This window comes from Pelodiscus sinensis, chromosome 16 (assembly GCF_052426305.1).
Source record: "Pelodiscus sinensis isolate ZL-2025 chromosome 16, ASM5242630v1, whole genome shotgun sequence".
Taxonomy (NCBI): Eukaryota; Metazoa; Chordata; order Testudines; family Trionychidae; genus Pelodiscus; species Pelodiscus sinensis.
Window position 1 is genome coordinate 17,803,998 of NC_143067.1, and position 15,260 is coordinate 17,819,257.

A 15,260-nucleotide genomic window follows, 5' to 3' on the forward strand; every position below is an offset into this window, starting at 1 on the left:
GCGGCAAGTTTTTGCGCAAAAGCAATCGCTTTTGCGCAAAATCTTGCAAATGTAGACGTAGCCCTTCTGAAAACACTAGGCATTACATTTGTGCCATGGTCACATCTCAGAGCAAAGCAGCATCAAGCCAGCCTAGTGGAGGAATAGAAGAATTTCCAAGAACATCAAGATGATGCATGAAATAGTGGTGAGAATTCAGTAAGTATCACTTGACTCTGTGTTGCTCAAGAGCGTAAGAAAGGGCCTATCCTACTGCAGGAGCCATCTTTTGAGCTAAAACCTAGACAGTCTGATCACATGCTATTAGTAAAGAATCCATTACGCTAAAAGTAGACGTAATAAATGTTAGTTTCTGGACAAATACTAGGTCAGATAATTCCATTTTTCTTGATAAAAGTCCCCTGCAATTTGAATTAGACATATTTTTCACTCCTTCTCCTTGACTGCATACAACATTACACAATTTAAGAGCAGCTAGATTCCTCTTGAGAACATACTATATTTTAGTGGGTAAGAGGCTTTTACATTTTACACACACACACTGACTTAGGCAAGGGAAGGCTCTGCCATCCCAAACCACCAGCCTGGATACGCCCACACTCCACCCCCAGTGTGCCTACTATAGGCATTCTGGAGGCAAAGTGTTGCTGCCCCCAGCGCCTGCCCTCCTGGTGCTCCTGGCCAGGGAGGCTGGAACCACCTCCTCCCCTCCCCTAGTGCTCCAGAAATTGCACTGTGCACACGCTCCCCTTCCCTCTCTACCTCTCCCCAGTGCTTTGGGGAGGCTGGGGAGCGCTCAGCAAGCTGTGCCACCTCCTCCCCTCCCTGGTGCTCCAGGGAGGCTGGGGAGTGCTCAGCACACTCCCAGGGGAGGAGAGTTCTCAACAGAAGGGGTAGGGCTGTACATGGGGCTGGAGGCCTGCCTCCCTAGCCTCAGCTGCACCAACCGCTTGTGTAACACACCCACACACACACACACACACACACACGCACGGACAGTGTCCCTGGTTGCTATGCTCACAAACCCTCCTCTGCCGGGCAGGCAACCTCGGATTTCCCCCGCCCCTCCCCCAGCCACCAGGGAGGGCCAGGCCAAGGTGTGGCAGCCCTGGCTCTCTTCCCCCCAGCTGCTGGGACTCCCCAAGGCCAGGCCAGCCCCACCTCTCCCTCCTGCCAGCTGCCAAGGGATTGAGCCAGCTGAGGCTGGCCCTGCTCACTTCCTCCAGCCACTGAGGGGAGGGGGGCGACGGATGGGTCGAAGCGGCACTAGGCCCGGCTCTCCCCCCGGCCACCAAGAAGGGCCCAGGGCCAAGGCCACCCTGGCCCCAGCTCTTCCTCCCCCCTTCCCTCCCAGCTTCTGGGGAGGGTCCAAGGCCACCCCAGTTCTTCCCTTCCCCCACAGAGGCCAAATCCACCACCCTCTCCCCCCCCCCCGCCTCTTTGCCTCTCCCCCGGCTGCCACGGAGAGGGGTTGAGGCCTGGCTATGCCTTCGGCTGAGAGGGTGGACTCCCCGACTCCCTACTCCCCCCCCCCAGCCCCTGGAGCTCCAGGGAGACTGGGGATGCCACCCAGCCCCCCTGGAGCAGTAGGGAAGCTACGTGGCTGCCACCTACCCCAGCACTAGGGAGGCTGGGGCCCTCAGCACCAGGAAGGGATGAGGGGAGGAGGCTGGGTGGCTGAGGGGCTGCGGGACACAGAGTGATGTGATGACATCACTGTCATCCTGCAGGAAAAAACGTGTGTATGTGTGTGCGTGTGTTTTCATTCTTGCCCATTTGGGAGTTTTAGGCATGTGACAAGAATAACTGGGTGATTTTTTCCATTATTATGCAGCAGTTCAGTCCAGTGCTCATGATGATCCCTTTTGACCTTACAACTCTTATGATTCTTGTTGCTCACTTCCCTCACAGGGATGACTGATTTAGGTAGCACTCGTGAAAACATCTGAGATCTTTGGATGATGGAAGCACCAGAAATGTGATTAAATGCTTCAAAGCTCTATTGATGACTTTAGCTACTGTCCTTCAAAGGGCCATTGTGTGAATCAACCAATGCAGGAGTAGTAAAAAGTTGTGTAGACAGAAGAACAGCCATGCTGAGTCAGACCAATGGTCCATCTAGCTCAACATTTTGTCTTCTGACAATGGTCAGTGTTAGAGACTTTAGAGGAATGAAAAGAATGGGGCAATTTCCAAAGATCCATACCGTTGTCCACTTCCAGCTTCTACCAGTTGGTAATTTAGGAACACCTGGCACATGGCGTTGCAGTTCTGAACAGCTTAACTAACAGCCACTGTGGGACATTCCACGCATGAACTTGTCTAATTCTTTTCTGAACCCAGTTAGATTTTTGGTCTTTACAACATCCCATGGCAACAAGTTTTACAGGTTGATTGTGTGTTGTGTGAAGTAGCGCTTCCTTAAGTCTGTTTTAAATCAGATGCCTATTCATTTAATCAGGAGACTCCTACTTCTTGTGTTATGTGAAAAAAGCCACAGTGTGAAAGAGATGAAACATTAGGAGTTCAAACTTTTATTCCTTGGCAAGAACATGCACCGTGTAGAGACAATACTGGTATGTACAACCTAATCAATAAAATGTATACATAAAATACAATGAATAATCAGAAACAACACTTCCAACCAAATTAGAAAAACAATAAATAGGTAATAATTGTACAACTAGAATGTCTTGCCTATATACAAATTGATGAAACAGAACTCAAGAGAAATAGCTATAATTTGAAGTGTATAGACTACAGTGTAAGTTAGTGAAAGGCACTAAGGAAGAATCCACCATCACCCCCAGCCACCCCAGGACCAGGAAATAACTAAATGCAAGCTATGCTCTATTAAAAGCAGTGTTAAGAATGTAACAAACTGACAAAAGATCCAGGAAATGTCACTGTAATGCCAACATTCCTGAACAGAGGAGAAACACACACGTGCGCACACAGACACGCATACAGAGATGTGCACATACATGCACATATACACACATTAAGGAAAGACAGAACTGTGACCAGAATAGCTATATTGGTTAAAGCCTAATTTTTAAAAAAAGATTTAAAAATGGGTCAATGACAGAGTAAGACTGCAGACAGACAGACTGCAGAGTAAATCTGTAGTCCAGATGCATATTTCACAACTTTAAAAATAAAGCCCATGACTCAAACATTCAAACCTTTCAAAGATTAGTCCAGCTTGCTAAATTGGACCTATTAAAATAGGTTAAACGGAACCTATTAAAATATTTCATTTCAAATTTTCTCCTTTTAATAGCAAGGCATTTTGCTATCCAAAGCCAAAGCTGTGACAGCATATCCTGCCAGCAAGCAAGCTTATCGTATGGCATGCTAGTTTTACATGCAAATTCATATAAAAATAGAAATGACAAAAAAGCTTCATCATTCAGTGTTTTGGTATGGGTAGAATGGCTTACAATGGCATCTCCAAGGTGCCATTCATGCTCGGTCAGACATATAATAAGGTCATTTTTTAAAGCATTGATTAAGGGGGAATTGTTTCTTTGCCTAGTTGCTGAACCCTACTGTAGCAAAGTCATAATTGCATTAACTTTCAACATAAAAAGCAAGGACCCCCCCAGATCTTATACTGCTGACGAGGGCCCCAATTCTACAGGGCACCTGGCTCTAGGAGCCCACATGAAGCTTGAGCTTGGACTTTGGTGCAAGCCTGAGGCCACAGCAATGACTCTGGAGTGATTATGGTTTCTCTTCAGTCTTTTAAATTTGTCTAACAAACATACAGGTTAGTTCAATTAAGAAGTTTAATGAAGTTTACTGCACATGCACAGTAAGATAAGTTTTAAGTACCAATGCTTTCATTTTTCTTTAAGATGAGAAGCAAGTACACTCATTTTGGGGGAAGAGCTTGACAAATTCCCTCATTTTTAAATGCTGTGCTATAAAAAAAAGAAATATACTAGACATTTTACTTAAATCTTGTATAAACGTAAGAATTAATGTTCCCATTTTTTTTAAACCAAAGCAGCACAGTAAGTTTTGCTCCAGGGTGAAGACATGAGTATGTCTTCCATGAAAGTAAGCATCCACAACTATCCCATGTCAGTTGACTTTGGTGCACAGGATTTGGGCTGCACTGCTGTAAAATTATGGTGTAGATTTTCAGGCCGGGACTGGAGCATTTACCCTCTTAGCGTCCCAGGGCCTGGGATGCAATCCAACCGTATCCCAAACATCCATACTGCACTTTCACAGCCCCTAAGCTTGAGTCAGCTGACATAAGCCAACCAAGCACATTTAACTGCAGTGTAGACATTCACATTGAAAGAAATGGAGTTTTAAAAACAAAAGGACAACAGAATGCTATTGAAATTTCCAGAGTTAAATATGTCCTTGTGAGATACATTTAACTACCAAACTGTGAATCTTACACTTACATGTAGATCCACAATACAGAGTTATTGGTCACAGTACTAAGAAGGGGACATGAACACGTGGTATTTGATGCATTTTTAAAATATTTTGCACACTACAGAAAGAATATTTGAATTAACTGCAAGTCTTGAATTAAATGCATTACACACCTGTGGTGGAAAAGTTCTATACACCGTTTTGTTTAGAGGCTCCACCTTTTCACATCAGCAGTCACAGCTTTTTACACTCCATGCAACATTGTAAGGTGATGCTGAAGTTATAGACATTCATAATAAACGGGCTTATGAAAATTTAAGACATCTGTAACTGACGTGTTCCAGCACTAGTTACATAATATACATAAGACAAAGGAATAATAATTTCTACTATATCACAAAAGCAATATTAAAGTGTTAAATGTTTAGCAGCAGCACAGTTTTCAGGAGGATCAAGTGAACTAGTCAATCAGCAGCCACTCAATATAAAAGGAGAATGATTTCAGAAGAAATTAAACTACTGTAACTAAGTGAAACAGAAAACAAAAGACTACTTAGATATAGACAGGACTGACTTTTGTAGGGATGTTACTATTATCTGTGGATGGGAAGTTAAGGAAGCACTGCTCTATTTTAAAGTATAAAGTGTCCAAATTCATCATTGGTCAACAAAGTATTGCCCCCCCAAAAAATTAGGACCCACAAGCTCTGAAAATGCCTAGTCTGAGCTATATTATGGATTTGTGGCATTCAATTTAACATACTAGCATATTATCTTCTCCATCCAGATTGAGAGCAGAGTAATTTATATAAAAAATGCAAGGCTCAGTTACAATTAGAGGGATTCTCCATTCAGTGCGAGCACAGTCAAGGCAACGGTGCAAAGCAGCCTTTTAACAAGTAAAATATACTCTCTCGCATTTTCTTCAGTGACAGCCACCCTCACAAAAGTAGTCAGAGTTGTTGCCTAGAGATTATGTGCATTTAAAAAGTAAATAAAAGAACAACACTTCAAATAAAATGAAACTGAACAGTTTTGTTTTCAATTGCACTGAAACTAAACAAACATTGTCCCTTGCCAGTGTTCTTGGATGTACAGTTTGAGTTTTCAAAACAGTCACTCTTTGTGCAACAATGTACAGTAAGTCTACATATGCCAGTTACTAACGGAACAGAAAAGACGATTAGTCATTTCATTTATGAAATTCCTGTAATAGTAACAATTAGGGAGTATTTAAATAGCCAAGGAAGGGGGTTCAGTTTTCAAATTGAGTTATATCATAGATTTATACCCACCTTAAAACATTTAACAGTGCAACACAAGACAACAGTGTAAGCTGCTAGTGAGCAGGACATAAGAGAGAGAGTTACCAGGGCTTAAAGTTCAGGATCTATCCACCACACAGGGCTAATCTGTTTAAAATGTAAACACACCTAAAGTTTTTGCTTTCTATACATTTCATTTCAACAAGAGTCACTGCCAATGGTTTCCCTGCAGAACACACAGAGCGGTGTAATACACTGACAATTTCACAACACCACACAGATTGGCTTAACATATGTTAATATAACATACAGTATAAGGGTAATTAGAGAAAAAAGTTCATTTTTGTTTTTTTAACAACTCTGCATTTCTGACGAGGCATTGTTTTGTAGCCCCTTCTGGTCAAATTGAGCCAGTTTCTCAATATTTTCTAATAAGCTATAAATTTTTGCAAAGCATTATAACACACATTAGTCTTTTCTCTGACGCTGGATGAGTAACACCTACTGAAGCAGAGAGTCAATTACAGCTCCTGGCTTTGCTGAACGTTTTCTGTTTGGAGAAGAGGGGTGGAAAAAGACAAAAAAGACATTACTAATCTTCCTAAGACAAGGAAGGGGTGATATTTTCCCAATCTAAGATAAACAGTATGAATATTTACACAAGGTTGGTTCACTTAACCTCTAAAAATAATATGCTAAAATGTCAACAACTACATATTAAATATTTTAGAAGAATAACTCAAAAGTACAATCTATCAAGTTTTCATTTGATTATCCATCACCAAGATGGGCAACATACACTTAACTTTCTCATGTCACTTCCGAATTTGGTCCCCAAAAATCTATGCTAAACTAAAACACATCAAGTAGTCAGAGGAGAGGAATGTGGCAAGAAAGGCAACACACACAAATGTGTAAGAAGGTGTTAAAGTAGGCCACTCCATAAGTAATTAAGTTACTTATATTTGATTAAATATCATTAAGACAGTGCTATTTACACTGTGTTATGCCTCTTAACTTGGCTCCCAAAATTGTTTCTTGTCAAAGCCAACTCTCCCATGATAAAATACTAGTGTGCGTGTGCAGGATGTGTTCTCCATTGACTATAAACCTTCATGCAGTACAGTCAGACAAAAATATACCTTAACATCTGGAGTATGTGTAACATGGCTGAGTAATAATCTATTATATTTGCTGATTTGGTGTTACTGTCCCAATCTTAATGTTGGTGGGCTTTTTGTACAACTACCCCAAACCAGAACCAGAATTAAACTTAGTAACTCCAAAACTTTGACTCAGACTAAGACTCCTCCTCATACTAGTTAGGGTATGTTGTAGTCCTCTGTGTAGTCTTCAGCGCTGTCTGCCTTGATGAGGCATGTATTTATGTTCGTCTTCCATTTAATTCTATTCTCCTTTTTAAAATACCTTCTCGAGACCCCTCTCCACATTTAAACTATGACAAATCCTATACCCCTTTTTATAATTCTCTATAGATATTGGACTTTTAAGTTTAAAAATGTGTTTTTTAAATTTCAAAATTATTAAAAAGGAAAAAAAAATGCCAATTTTGGGGGAAAATGGAGGAGAAATCACAATCAGCTCTGATAATTTGATATCTTAGCAACAGAAAATTGACATTCAATCAATAGGGCATCCTTTCCAAGTATTATGACTTTTGATTAGCTTTCAGTATAATTCAATGACTTTCTATGTTGACTGCATTGCAGCATTGCTCAAAAGACCTGGGGTCCCATTCAGATTAAGGGGATACCCAAATACAAACTACAGGTCTAAGCCCCAAATTAAATCTTTAATTTTTAAACACTTCATATTGAAGTTCCCAATCACATACAAAACCATTTCACAAGATCACTCACCTTCTACTAGTTTTAGGCCTTGATCTTCCTTTTGAAGTCCTAGGCCTCTCTAACTTCATCAAAGACTGCCTCAGGCTTTCTTCTGTGTAAGCTAGATAAACATGGGAAAGGTCCACCTCAAAGGGCTAGGGAAAGAATATACAGAATCCATCTTACATAGTGTTAAGTATATGTTATCTTTGAAAAATTATGAAAGGCAAAAGAAATTCCAAAACACTCTAAAAGGACAAAGATAGTGCCTATCTATAAAAAGGGAAATAAGGACAACCCAGCTTAACTTCTGTACCAGGAAAGATAATAAAACAAATAATAAATAAATCAATTGGCAAACTCCTACAAGATAATAAGGAAATAAGTAATCAACAGCTCGGGTTTGTTAAGAACAAATTCTGCCAAACCAACCTGATAGCTTTCTTTGGTGGGATAACAAGTCTTGTGGACTGGGGGGAAGCTGTAGACTTGGGATATCAAGACTTTAGCAAGGCTTTTCATACAGTTTCACTTTACCTTCTCATTAACAAAGTAGGGAAATTCAACCTAGATTAAGCTACTATAAGATGGGTGCATAACTGGTTGGATAACCATTACCAGAGAGTAGTTATAAATGATCCATAGTCATGCTGGAATGGCATAATGAGTGGGGTTCTGTAAAGATAAGTTCTGGGTTTGGTTCTGTTCAATATTTTTGTCAAAAGAGGGCTCTTAAAATTTGTGGATGATGCTAAACTGGGAGGGGCTGCAAGTACTTTGAAGGATAGGATTCAGAATGACTGGAAGAAATTAGAGAAATGGTCTGAGGTAAATAAGATGAAAGTCAATAAGGACAAATGCAAATAATTCCACTTAGGAAATAACAATCAGTTGCATGACAGCCTAGGAAGGAGTACTAAGGAAAGGGACCTAGAGGTCATAGTGGACCACAAGCTAAATGAGTTAACAGTGTGACTCTGTTGCAAAAAAAAGCAAACATCATTCTGTGATGTATTAGCAGAAGCGCTGAAGTATTTCTTCTGCTCTACTCAGCGCTATTAGGCTTCAAATGGAGCACTGTATCCAGTTCTGGCATCATATTTCAGGAAATATGTGAAAAAATTGAAAAAAAGTACAGAGAAGAGCAATAAAAATGATTAAAGGTCTAGGTCTAGAAAACATGACCTATGAAGGAAAGCTGAAAGAATTTGGGTTGTTTAGTTTGGAAAAGAGAAGAGATGTGATAACAGCTTTCAAATACCTAAAGGCTGTTACAAGGGTGAAGGGAGAAAAATTATTCTCCTTAACCTCTGATGATAGGAAAGAAGCAATGGACTTAAATTGCAGCATGGGAGATTTAGGTTGGACATGTGGAAAAACTTCCTAACTATCCAATAACTAGTTAAGTTATTGGACAAATCATCTAGGGCGGTTGTAAAATCTCCATAATTGGAGATTTTTCAGAGAAGGTTAGAAAAGCATCTGTCAGGGATGGTCTAGATTGTGCTTGGTCCCACCAAAAGTGCAGACAACCGGGTTTGATGACCTCTCGAGGACCCTTCCAATTATAGGATTGCATAACATTTAGCAAGAAGTGTGCTTCATCAAAACACCAAAGACCATAAAAATCAGAGTTAAAAAGTTTTACAACAGGAGATGCAGCACATATGGGGAATCATTGGCTTGTAGAGCTATACAGTTTGATCTACATTTAAAGAGAGACACTTACATCTTTTTCCTTTTTATCTGGTACTGGAGTCTGTTTTCTCATGTTGTTCCCTGTATATGCAACACATTTCTTAAAGAAAGAGAAAGATCAGTTAGCAAAGTCAACTATATTATAAATCTGATTGCACAACTAGGTAGGTTTATATTTGTTTCAAGCTTCAATTCAATTAATCTGGAAGTTTGCTAGATGGAAGACCCACTTCACATCTTTTCCCCATCACAACAGTTAAGATTAGCTTGGATTAGAGTTGAATGAATAATTTAAAAAAAAACTAAACATTCATTTCATACCACTCTTTCTTTTTCTCACTAAAACAAAAAATAGTTGGATCAAATAAAAACAGCTGACATTTTTTGTTTTGAAATGCAGCTTCAAAACACTGTAAAAAAACAGTTCATATTGACATTTCTGGAATGTTTGTTTTCCAGATTTTTTTGTCAAATTCAATCCCAATTTCCTGAATAATTTTAGTGCCTAGAAAAATGCATTTTTAAAAATCTTTACCTTCACCAGCCCCCTTCTCAACTGCAGCCAAGATGTTCATTATAGAAGAGCTTGAAGCAGAACTTCCTAGGACTAGTGGCTAACCTGAGCATCTGCCCCTGTGGAACTTTCACTCCTATTGGTAGTTTGGGATAATGCAAGAAAAATATATACACCCAAATATATATTTCTGTAAACTTTCGGATGATCTTATCTGCTCCAACAACATGGCTGATAATATTGCTGGGTTACTGCTGCAACACCACCAAAATCCTCAGACAACACTCACACCCACACCTAGCCATGACATCTGGGATAAGTAACACATCCATCACAGAAATCTTGCAGTAACAGTCTTACTACAATTCCTTGTAAGTCCTAAATTTTCATTGTTTAAGACTCTGAGTCTACAGTGATGATACAGTATGTCAACTAAAGCACTTGACTGAGGTTGGAGAGTTAGCATGGGAACTCTCACTTTCATTTAATACCCCGGAGAACCTTTGCATTGCACTAATATACTAACAGTATCTTCTATCAACTAAGCTTACCAACTGCCATTCTCCAATATCTTCATTCCAATGAACATAGTTTTCAATCATTTCCTTAAAAGAAATAAGAAAAATAATTGTTCTATCTTTCATCAAGCACACCCAAAGAAACCTGGAGCAAAGCAAACTTATTAGCAGCATTAAAGCCATAGCACGTTCATATAACTGTGTTGATCTGAGAAACCTAATAATCTTGATTTTCCTTCTAACAAAATTCAATTAGAAGTTTACTGTGTTTTATAAATACTGAGATACACACAAAAGTTAGAATCCTATGTGGCTCACTGTTTTGCTATTTAACACTTACTTGTTCTAACAAATTGGATACAGAGATGAGGTGTGCTGATCTGATGGGGACAGAAGAAACGCTGGAGGAATCAATGGGTGATTCCTCTAACATTACTAAAATCCTCAAAGCCAAGACGAGGCTTCCTCTGCTTTACCTGGTAGTCCTGAGGAATGAAGTTATCTATGATGAGCATTTGAAGACGAAGCTCCCTGCTGAGCTGCCTAATATTCTCCAGCAACCCTTCGATCTCTCTCTGGTGTTCCTGTTGCAGATCTGCCATCTATGGACAATAAAACAGCCATCAGGGAGGCAGAACAGGTTCCAACATGAAAGCCTTTTAAAATAGTTGTGGCTGTTCTGGGAATGAGAAACGGTCATTTCCATTTAAATTCAAATGAATTCTTTTATTACAGATTATCCCTGAGAATTGATAAATTAAACAGATGAGCTCAGACTGGCACTTTCTGCAAGTCCCTACTTGCACTTATTGGAAGAAACCAGAAGCAGAGGAGTCTGCCCCAGCCAATAGACACTGTGAGCTTCCACAGGTTGAAAAGATGGAGAGGGAAAGAATATGGTAACCACCGGTAAATCATTAGGGGATCCTAGCCAGAGGCATAGACCAGGGAAAAAAAACTACAGAAAAGAGAAAAAATAGCATGGAAATGAAAGGACCCAGAAGAGAGAGAAGAAGACAAACAAGAGTGAAACTCCAAGGAGATAAAACTAAAATAAATATTCTCAATCCCATCTTCTCCCAAATTATTACATAACTCTGACAGAAAAGGTAAATACTATTCAAGCCAAGTAAGAGCTGGCATTTGTACAGAACAAGTGTGTTGGAAACTGAGGATTTTACCATGTTTAGTGATAACTGGTGATTTTATTAACGCTCCAGCTCCCAGAGCCATATGAACAAGGCTCTTCACCTTCATTTCAAAGAAAAAAAAAAATTCTTGCTCTCATGGATTCAGAGATACGATTGAAGAGATATTCCCCAAGGCTCAAATTACCAGTGTTCAATTAGTTTTCTGAAAACATACAAACCAAAAGGTGCTTTATAAAGCCAGGAGTAATTTCCCAGGATTACACTATTTAGGGTACAGTACTTCCAAAACAGACTTGTTTAATCATATTTATAAACTAACCCTTTTGGACACTGACCTCTGATTTTGCAGCCATTAACATTGTCCAGACTTTCTTTAGTTTCTTGGTCTTCCCTTGTGCCTCCTCCTGCAGGCTTGTGTACTTCTCCTCAATGTCCAGGCGCTCTTGCTGGTTGCAATATTTAAAAACAACACAGAGAACACACAATATATCATTGTTAGAGAAGCATCTGACTGTGGTATAACCAGAGAGAAACTACTTGCATTATATGAAGTGCTGGCTCTGTCACACATGCCCCACAGTTTTTACTTGCTGCTACAAAGCTAGTTCTTGCACATACTTCTGTACCAGAGCGCTACCTACCCATTTCAGGTGCCAATTTCTAGGAGTGTTGGCACCAGCTCCTACCATAGTTTCCCTATCAAGTCAATGCACACATCTGCAAGGCAAGTGAAAGTTAGTACAATCAGTCCTGTCAGTTAAAACCATCAGCACTATATTAAGGAAGCTGATCAAACCTCTTTTTCCTCAAGCTCTTTGCGAAGCTGCTCGGCTCTTTTCCTTCTTTCTTCAAGCTCCATGTTAGATTCCTCTAGAAGTTTCTCTTGCTCTTCAGCTTTCGCCAGCAAGTCCACACCTCCCACAATCACCTTCTTCTCCAGAGCTGATAACTTCTCCAGCAGCGACTGGTGCTCCTGTCTGGTGACAGAGAGAGATTCGAGGAGTGGAACACTGTGTATTCCAGACTCTCTCCACTGGTGGGGCCTGGCCTGAACAAAGAGGCTGGCCGTGGGCAGGTGGGGGCCTAGACAATCATTTTGCTTTCAATACTGTAAATGAGAGTAAGAAAACGCCTGGCGCTGGAGAGACTTGTAGCAAATGTCTGTCTCTCACACCTACACAGGGCAGCTGACATTGAACATCTATCCCACTGCAAATCCTCCCTTCCACTGGGGGCTGCTCAGGCACTGACATCAGGCAACAGTCTCCTCCACTTTCAATACTCCCTCTGCTGGGGCACAAGCAGCATGGAGACCCAGGAGGAAAGACAAAGAGGTGGCAGCAGCAGCGATTACCTCAGGGCCTGAAGGCGGGGGGGGGGGGAAATAATCACACATATGGACCAGGGGAAGACAAGCAGAGATCATGGAGGCTTCACATGTGAGTGACTCCAGCCCTTATCCCACCAACACATGCCTCATGCTCCTCTTTGCCTCATGTTGTACCTTGCGGGCCTGGGAGGACTCACAGGTTATTTTCTGGCTCCAGTTTTGATCAGTCTTTCCATATCAGGATGCTCAGAATCAAGCACCGCCATCCATCCAATTAAACTGTATGGGTATGTCTAGACGGCGGGGCCCTCCGCTATCCCGAAATAGCTACCTCATATCTTGTAAACGCATCCATCATTTCAAGAAACATTTCAAAATAATGGGCATGCTATTCCGGCATCCCTGTTCCACAAAAGTTAAGCAATGTCTCAAAATAGCGCATTATTTCGAAATTTGGCACTGTGTAGATGTGCCAAAATTTAAAATAAGCTATTTCGAAATACAATTGCAATAAGATATGCAATTTGTGGTAGCAAAGGCTGTTATGGTGGTTCTTAGTATGTGATTACTTGACAAGCAAGGAATATATACAACAGGAGCTTGTTCAGCTCTCGCAAATTTCGATTTTTTTAAAAGATCTCTGTAGCTGGCTGAAATTTTGAAAAAATAAAATATAAAGAGGTTTTTAAATTGAATTTTCTGCCCAAGTCTAATCTACACAGGAAGCTCATTTGTTTTTATGGCAGGACATGACATCATTTGTTCTGTGAATCGCTGCTTTAACAAACCGATTCATTTTTATTTCCACCAGTTACACATCCCTAATCAGATCTAATTACCGAATTATTAAAAAATGTTCTTATGATACGATACTAACTGGGCTTTGAGCAGATCTTTCTCTCTCTTCTCCAGTTCAGCTCTGGCTTTGTTTCTCTCTTCTTCTTCCATATCAAGCTTGGTTTCAAGTGCTTTTCTTTCTTCCTCAATCTTGGCTTGCATCTCTACCATTTTATCTGGGGAAACTTTCTTCTTGCCTTTGGAAAGATTCAGGTTAAGTATGAATTATTTGATGGCAAAAATAAGACACTGTCTTATTATAGTAAAGATTTCTATATTACCAGATTTCAAACTAAATGTGATTTTCAACAAAAGTTAAATAAAAATATGTCAGTGCACTGTATCTCTGTACCTACTGGAGTTTATAATAGTACTATTCAGTGCTAATGGATATTTACATATGTTGGTGACACTTCCCAATTCTGTTAGGAAAATACCACAGGGTTGTCTGTAGCTTTTTTATTAAGACTATGACTTCAACAAAGGCATACAGTGGCACGTTGGAAATTGGATGAAAAGAAAAATAGTAATTTCCTTATATGTGCACATCAGACTAGTCCCAGATTGGAGCTCTAGTGACATTTACAAGCCAGTCAAACTCTATTTTTCCTATTTACCACCGCTGGGGACACAGAAACATTATCTAATATTTGTGTATTGTACTAAAATCAAAATTTTTAAAAAGAATAAAACCCATGTGAAAGACTGCCATCTTCAAAAAGCCAGAAGTTTGAGACCTAAATTTCTAAGGAAAAGTTAGTCTGCACAGTTGAATCCAGAGTTTATTTTTCAAAGAAACTTTAGCATTTAATTATAAAGAGGAGTGATTATACTTCAATGTTTCTTTTTGTAACCTGTTGGAAGAATTGAGTTCTAAAGCTAAGTAAAGAATTCCACCTTCCAAAAATCCACACTGGAAGAAATTTTATCCAAGATACCATTCTGTATTGCATTCCCTAGGGAGCATCACAGAGAAAGTGAGCAGTAAGTTCTTGTAAGCCTCTATTGTTCACAATGAAGAACTACAATGTGCAGAATCCCTACTAGACGATAGCAGATAAAGGAAGGACAACAGCTGATGGACGCAGATTGCCTTTGTATCAGTGGCTGTTCACAGATTTGTAATGGTCTATTACTTTCAAGATTTGACCAGTGGTAAAAAGTAAAAAAGCCAATTTTTTACACCTATCCCTGTGTGATTACAATGGACATAACTTTCTGATATTTAGACTGAATTCACCAACCCTCAAGGGACATCTGCAGATAATTCAGAATTCTAGAATACGAAGAATGGATCCTATAAAATAATCCTCCAAATCTCAGAGAACAACATTAGTTAAAAAATAATTTTGGATTGAGAAGATCTGAATTCCAACACGACACAATAGATCAATGTCTGTAAACATGAACAGGTTTTGGATTAGTTGCTCTGTGGCAGACAGGATAGCAAGATACCGAGCTAATTTAGATTTCTGGAACTTCAATTGTGTGGAAAACCCATTTATTTACCCTATTTTGATCTTTCCCAGCCACATTCTAACAAAATCTAGACAAAGAGAAAACTAACTTCCGTGTGTGAAAATCCAATAGCAACAATTTACCACCAATGCAGGGGAAACAAAACAGGAAAAAAAGCATTGCAGAATACCCCTGCCAAACAAAACTGTTCAATAATCTCCCCTGCACATACACACGCAAT

General features: G+C 39.9%; 1 protein-coding gene across 2 annotated transcripts in view; it reads right to left on the bottom strand.

The window, feature by feature from the left end:
- Positions 1-2,518: 2,518 nt before the first annotated feature.
- KIF3A (kinesin family member 3A) overlaps positions 2,519-15,260 on the bottom strand; it is a 42,571-nt gene continuing 29,829 nt past the window's right edge. For both annotated transcript variants that reach the window (XM_075900348.2, XM_089769504.1), the window contains 8 exons: positions 13,602-13,758; positions 12,191-12,371; positions 11,730-11,840; positions 10,720-10,845; positions 10,277-10,330; positions 9,243-9,311; positions 7,544-7,668; positions 2,519-6,213 (listed from right to left, as the gene is read on the bottom strand). In XM_075900348.2, coding sequence (XP_075756463.1) covers positions 6,165-6,213; positions 7,544-7,668; positions 9,243-9,311; positions 10,277-10,330; positions 10,720-10,845; positions 11,730-11,840; positions 12,191-12,371; positions 13,602-13,758 — 872 coding nt within the window. In that variant the 3' untranslated portion in view covers positions 2,519-6,164. The remainder of the gene's footprint in view (positions 6,214-7,543; positions 7,669-9,242; positions 9,312-10,276; positions 10,331-10,719; positions 10,846-11,729; positions 11,841-12,190; positions 12,372-13,601; positions 13,759-15,260) is intronic.